Source organism: Hippocampus bargibanti, linkage group LG07 (genome assembly GCF_051943395.1).
Source record: "Hippocampus bargibanti isolate YZ-2025 linkage group LG07, ASM5194339v1, whole genome shotgun sequence".
NCBI lineage: Eukaryota > Metazoa > Chordata > Actinopteri > Syngnathiformes > Syngnathidae > Hippocampus > Hippocampus bargibanti.
This window is the reverse complement of record NC_142740.1, coordinates 10,623,652-10,630,394: the sequence shown is the minus strand read 5'-3', so window position 1 is coordinate 10,630,394 and position 6,743 is coordinate 10,623,652. Positions and strand designations below refer to the sequence as shown.

The window sequence follows — 6,743 nt, the reverse complement described above, 5'->3', positions numbered from 1 at the left end:
CTAGGATACTCCACCGCAATCTCTTGCTGCCATGTGATCATTTGCCATTAGAGACTTCACTACAGTCCCAGTCCAAGGAAAAGTCCACTCGGCAACGACCGAACAAGATGCCGGAAATGGATCCGGAAGAGGATGATGAGGAGGATGAGTATTATCCAGTGTTGCATCGCCAGAGCACCCGACCAGACTCACCAGAACCGCGGGACGTGAGCTTTGTGGAGACAACCCACCATGATGACAATCAACTGGGGAATGAACTGCCGGGGACGGAGCCGGGAGCTGCGGAAGTTGACCAATCTCAGGAGGGCAACATTGGTCCGGAAAATGATCCACCTGTGACAGTATGTCCCCCTTTTCCCCAGCCACCCCCCAGTAATCCTGATATTGGGGGAAATCAACGGCCACGACGAGAACACAGGAGACCCAAGGTATTCACGTATGATCGCCTTGGTTCGCCATCTTGCTACAATGTAGGGACAGTACCATATCATGGTGAACAGACAATGCCTTGGATGTATGGCGCACACCCCTATTATGCCACGAAATACTACAGAAATGGTTAATCGACACTTCGGTTTAATAGAACAGTGAGATGGAAACAAGAAGACCCCGATGAGCCCTGTATAAGTAAAACGGAATGTATGAAAAGAGTTCCAGTCTGTGAATTGTTGATTGTTATAATGTAAACAGAATGTATGAAAAGAGTTCCAGTCTGTAAACTGTTCATTATTATAGTTCATATTTGGATGCAGTTCATAATACCGTGCGTCATTGTTTTGGGCACGTCGTCCAGCGTATTTATGTATTTACTAGTACATATGTTGGGGACAACATCTATTTTGAGGGGGAGTATGTGACAGGTTGTAAATTATCGTATTTCCTATTTTGGTTACATTCGCGTAGTTCTATTGGTTTACAAATGATATATATCGAAAATGTTTATTTAAACATGGAACGCCTGCTTCGGTTCATGTTTCGTGTCGGACCGATTTAGATCGTTGGACCGGAAATTGTTGTGCGCGTACGTTTGCATTAGATCGGCGCATTCGAAGTAAACCATTGTTGAGTCAAGACGTATCACATTGCTTGTCTTGTGGTTTTTTTCTGGATCCCACAACACCGTATCTCCCTTACTATAGTGGAGAGCGCAACAATGGCAGGGAAAAAATCATTATCTGTGCAAACCTCTATTATGGATAAATACTTTACTGGGTAGTCGACCTAAATCATTGAACATGAAGCTTCTACAGAAAATATACAAAATTATTTTTGCAAAGTGAAGATCGTGTTTGGTCTCATATTAATCGCTGTGCACATAGGTAATTTTTAGGGGTGTGCATCTTTGTATCACTGTTGTTGCAAATACGTTATTTTAAGTCACTCTCAGTCGCCATAAATGCGATGTGAGAGTTGGGGGCGCCAATGAGCCAGTTTAAACCGGATGTAGCGCCACAACCACAACAAAACGCATGCTCGCCGACGAAAACGTTTTCGTATTCTTCAAGTGGCGACTTCTCATCTAATATAGAGTGGTGTCCTTCCATCGATCCATAGAATGTTATTTGAGCAGACTGCAACGGATAGTAAAAGTCAAGTCGAGGATAATAAAAGTCAAGGCGAAGAGATGAGAGGGGCGAAAAGAAAGATTTCTCTGTCGAAGTAAGTGTGCGGATCAAACCCGGAACATTTATGTCATTATACGAATGATCGTTTTAATGCTTTTTCAATTGACATTTTTTAGACCGTATGCTAAAAACAGCCCATTGAGATAAATGTCTGGAATTGTAAACTTGCTTGAACGTAGGCACGTTTACTTACTAGAGTTGCGCCTTTCCGGTGGCACCGACTAGAAACACTGGCACCGGGCCTTTTGTACCCACTGTAGCCCATATATCACAATTTAAATCTGCATTTCATTTCGGCTTTTCGCTTCAGGGGTCACCACAGCGAATCAGTGTCCTCCATCTTCAGAGATTTGATTCGCATGTTTGTTTTGGCCACGCTTTTACGTCGGATGCCCTTCCTGACCCAACCCTTTGTATTTATCACAATAAGACACTGGCTTGTGTCCCTGTGTGGCTGTAGAACAAGCAACTCTATGAACTTAAAGATGAAGATGCTCGATAAATTGCAATGACAGCAAAGATAATAAAATATGTTGATAGCACTGGAGATTGAGGAATGTATTGCCGATTTAAATAATATAATTAATTGGATTTAGATCTTATGTATGTTGTTGTCCGAATGATTTCATTCAAATGTTCTCGCCACCAGTTGTGGGGTCTGTGGCTTTGGAGAGGCCAAGTACAAGTGCCCTTCCTGCCTGACACATTCATGCAGGTAAGAACCTCGACGTCTCTTCAAACTTGAACATTTGGCTTTTGAGTTTGGTGTGGGAAGAGTAATGGTGTGCAATCACCGCTTGTTTGGTTGTTAGTTAATTTATGTATTTATGTATGTATTTATTTAATTATGTATATAAAAGGAGCATGATAAAAGACTGAACTCTTTGAAAAGCAATGGAATTCACCTATTTGTGGCCAACGTCTTAATGGTAGTGACCTTAAAAATCCCCCCAAACTTCTTCAATTATCTTAATTTAGCATTGTATTTCAAAAGAATTGTTTCGGTTGGAAACACTGTTAAAAGTTCAAGAAAGACACATCTTGTTCATTACTTCAAATGAATGAGGTTAGTAATTTCACTGGGTATGTGAAACAATAGATAATTATTTATTCAAAAACTACAACATATTGCATTTGAAATTTCAACAGAACATTATCTGAAATTTTCCTTTCGGTTAAGTAATGTGCAAATGTGAAGTAACAGAAATGCAGGGAAAAACAATACATAATTACAATTTGACACGGTTTGCAAGGTGGTAATGGCTGGTGCGGATCCCAAAAAAGCAGGCAGGAGGTTGTGTTTGACAAATTGTATTAAAATAAAGTCAGCAGGAACAAAATCTAAAACATCAAAATCATCTGAACGGAAAAAAATACAAAGTATCAAAAGAAAACCAAGATTAAAAGTCCGCCAAGGTGAAACAAACACATGCATACAATGCATGCGATTGCAGACAAAGCATGCAACAGACAATGAACCGACACCGGATGGTCGTGCCGGGAGTCCTTTTAAGTGTCACTGATTAAGACGACCAGCACCTGCGAGGCTGCATGCAGGGCTGACGTCGCTACCCGTTCGTCGCCAATCCGAACGTGGCAGTCCGCCACTGATCGGGACGACCAGCACCTGTGCGGGTCGTCGGGTGGCGGTCTGATGGGAACGGGACTCTGCCTGGGGTGGACGAAGACGCGGCACGGATCGTCATGGGCGTTAGTGCGATTCCTCTCGCACGTTCACGCGACGACGCGTGGCTCAACGCGGACGTCGAACTGCCAGGCGCAGAGTGGCACCCCGGACGGCCGTATGGGACCAGGTCTCGGCCGGACGCCGACGTGGGCATGAACTGCCCGGCACCGGGGAAACGAGACCAGTCCTGAGCCGCTCCGGGATCCAGCGGTGAGTGAGGTCTCGGACTGACGCGGACGTTGCACGGCTCGTCGTGGATGCGACTCAATTCGTCATGCACGATGACACCGTGGCTGGACGTGGGCATGCACTGCCAGACACCCAGTGTTACCCTGGACGGCCACCTAGAAGGAGGTCTCGGCCGGACGTTGACGTGGACGTTACGGCTCGTCGAGTGACGCAATTCAAACTCGACGAGGCGTGGGCTAACGTGGACCTAGCATTGCCAGGCACAGGGTGGAAATGAGACGGGTCCGTTGTACCTGCGGGTTCCGATGGTTGGTCGGTTCATTCTGTCACGGTTTGCAAGGTGGTGATGGCGGGTGCGGATCCCAAAAAGCAGGCAGGAGGGAGCAGGAGGTTGTGTTTGACAAATTGTATTAAAATAAAGTCAGCAGGAACAAAATCTAAAACATCAAAATCATCTGAATGGAAAAAAATACAAAGTATCAAAAGGTCTGTGTAAGCTCTCAGTCGTACAGGAGTGTTCCATCGATGAGAAGGTTTCTTCAGCCGTCATCTGTACAAAGGTGAAGGTTTCGTCGCTGACGAAGCCTCTTGGATAGGAGGCGAAACGCCCGAAACCTTCACATTTGTACAGATGACGGCTGAAGAAACCTTCTCATCGAAGTATCAAAGGAAAACTAAGATTGCGATTGCAGACAAAGCATGCAACAAACAATGAACCGACACCGGATGGTCATGCCCGGAGTCCTTTTAAGTGTCACTGATTAAAACGACCAGCACCTGCGAGGCTGCATGCAGGGCTGACGTCGCTACCCGTTCGTCGCCAATCCGAACGTGGCAGTCCGCCACTGATCGGGACGACCAGCACCTGTGCAGGTGCAGGTGGGGCCGACAGCGCCACCCGTTGGTCGCCAACCAGATCATGACACAATTATGATTTTTGCGTGTTATTTACATGCATATGAATGTCTGTGTAAGCTCTCAGTCGTACAGCAGTGGTCCATCGATGAAAAGGTTTCTTCAGCCATCATCTGTACTTCTTTGAAGGTGTTGGATGTTTCGCTTCTTATCCAAGAGGCTTCGCCAGCGAACAAAAACCTTTTGCTGGTAGTTTTGGCCTTTTATATATATATATATATATATATATATATATATATATATATATATATATATATGACTCGATGCCACACACATGGATCACTGAATGCTTGGAGTTGTATAAGGACAACAGGACCCTGAGAGCCTTTGTTGCAAACTCGATGAGGATGTGGAAAACCACACTTGAAGCCAATGGCAAGCCACTAACGCAAGTTTCCATCAAATGTGGCATATACCAAGGTGATGCACTCTCCCCACTGCTGTTCTGTATAGGACTGAACCCCCTCAGCCAGATAATCGCCAAGACAGGCTATGGATACCGCCTCAGAAATGGAGCTACGATCAGTCACCTCCTCTACATGGATGACATAAAGCTGTATGCTAAGAGCGAAAGGGACATAGACTCCCTGATCCACACAACCAGGATCTACAGCAGTGATATCGGAATGTCATTCGGGCTGGAGAAATGTAGTCGGATGGTGACTAAGAGGGGAAAGGTAGTCCACACTGAAGGGGTCTCACTCCCTGAAGGAACAATAGCAGACATTGAAAACAGCTACAAGTACCTTGGTATACCACAGGCCAATGGCAACCTCGAACTAGCAACAAGGAAAGCGGCTACGACCAAATACCTCCAGCGGGTGAGGCAAGTCCTCAGAAGCCAGCTCAATGGCAAGAACAAGACCCGGGCAATAAACAGCTATGCCCTGCCAGTGATCAGATACCCTGCAGGAGTAATAAGGTGGCCAATGGAAGAGATTCAGACCACGGATGTTAAGACCCGAAAACTCCTCACCATGCACGGAGGGTCCATCCCAAGTCCAGCACCCTGAGACTGTACACAAGCCGTAAGGAAGGAGGCCGGGGACTAGTGAGTGTGAGATCCACTGTCCAGGATGAAACATCCAAGCTCCATGAATACATCAAAGAGAAGGCTCCAACGGATGATGTACTCAGAGAATGTCTCAGACAATGGGGAACAGAGGATGAGGTGCTGGATGAGGGACAATCATGGGAGGAAAAGCCCCTACACGGGATGTACCACCGAACCATAGCAGAAGTGGCTGATCTCAAGAAGTCCTATCAGTGGCTAGAGAGGGCTGGCCTAAAGGACAGCACAGAGGCACTCAACCGGGCCTGCCCAAGAGCAGGCCCTGAACACCAGAGCCATCGAGGCAGGGATATACCACACCAGACAAGACCCAAGGTGTAGGTTGTGCAAAGAGGCACCTGAGACAATCCAACACATAACTGCAGGGTGTAATATGCTGGCAGGCAAAGCCTACATGGAGCGCCATAACCAGGTGACTGGCATAGTCTACCGAAACATCTGTGCGGAGTATGAACTGGAAACCCCAAGGTCAAAATGGGAAACACCTCCCAAGGTGGTGGAGAATGACCGGGCAAAGATCCTGTGGGACTTCCAGATACAGACTGACAAGATGATAATGGCCAACCAACCAGATATCGTGGTCATAGAGAAAGGGCAAAGGAAAGCCGTTGTCGTGGATGTAGCGGTCCCGAGTGATGGAAACATCAGAAAGAAGGAACATGAGAAAATCGAGAAATACCAAGGGCTCAGAGAGGAGCTGGAGAGAGCCTGGAAGGTAAAGGTGACAGTCGTGCCTGTGGTGGTCGGAGCACTCGGGGCAGTGACCCCCAAACTCAACGAGTGGTTGCAACAGATCCCGGGAACAACATCGGATATCTCGGTCCAGAAAAGCGCAGTGCTGGGAACAGCATGGATACTGCGCAGAACCCTCAAGCGTCCTGACCCGAGCTAAAAAAAAAAAAAAAAATGGGGGACAGGCACCACCCATGAGGGGGGAGATGAGGATTATATATATATATATATATATATATATATATATATATATATATATATATATATATATATATATATATATATATATATATATACAGTAAAGTCTCGTTATATCGATATCGGATATATCGATAGTCCCGGTTATATCGATACTATTTCTATGCACGCACGGAGAAAATTACATGCAAACAGGGTCGGATATATCGATAGTCCCGGTTATATCGATATTTTTTCGGACTCCCTTGAATATCGATATAACGAGACTTTACTGTATATATATATATATATATATATATATATATATATATATATATATATATAT

General features: G+C 45.5%; 1 protein-coding gene across 1 annotated transcript in view; it reads left to right on the top strand.

Annotated features, from left to right (window-relative positions):
* Positions 1 to 1,417: 1,417 nt before the first annotated feature.
* Positions 1,418 to 6,743, top strand: part of znhit6 (zinc finger HIT-type containing 6) — a 29,651-nt gene continuing 24,325 nt past the window's right edge. The window contains exons 1-2 of the mRNA XM_089001493.1: positions 1,418 to 1,659; positions 2,275 to 2,340. Of these exons, the coding sequence (XP_088857619.1) occupies positions 1,556 to 1,659; positions 2,275 to 2,340 (170 nt within the window). The 5' untranslated portion in view covers positions 1,418 to 1,555. The remainder of the gene's footprint in view (positions 1,660 to 2,274; positions 2,341 to 6,743) is intronic.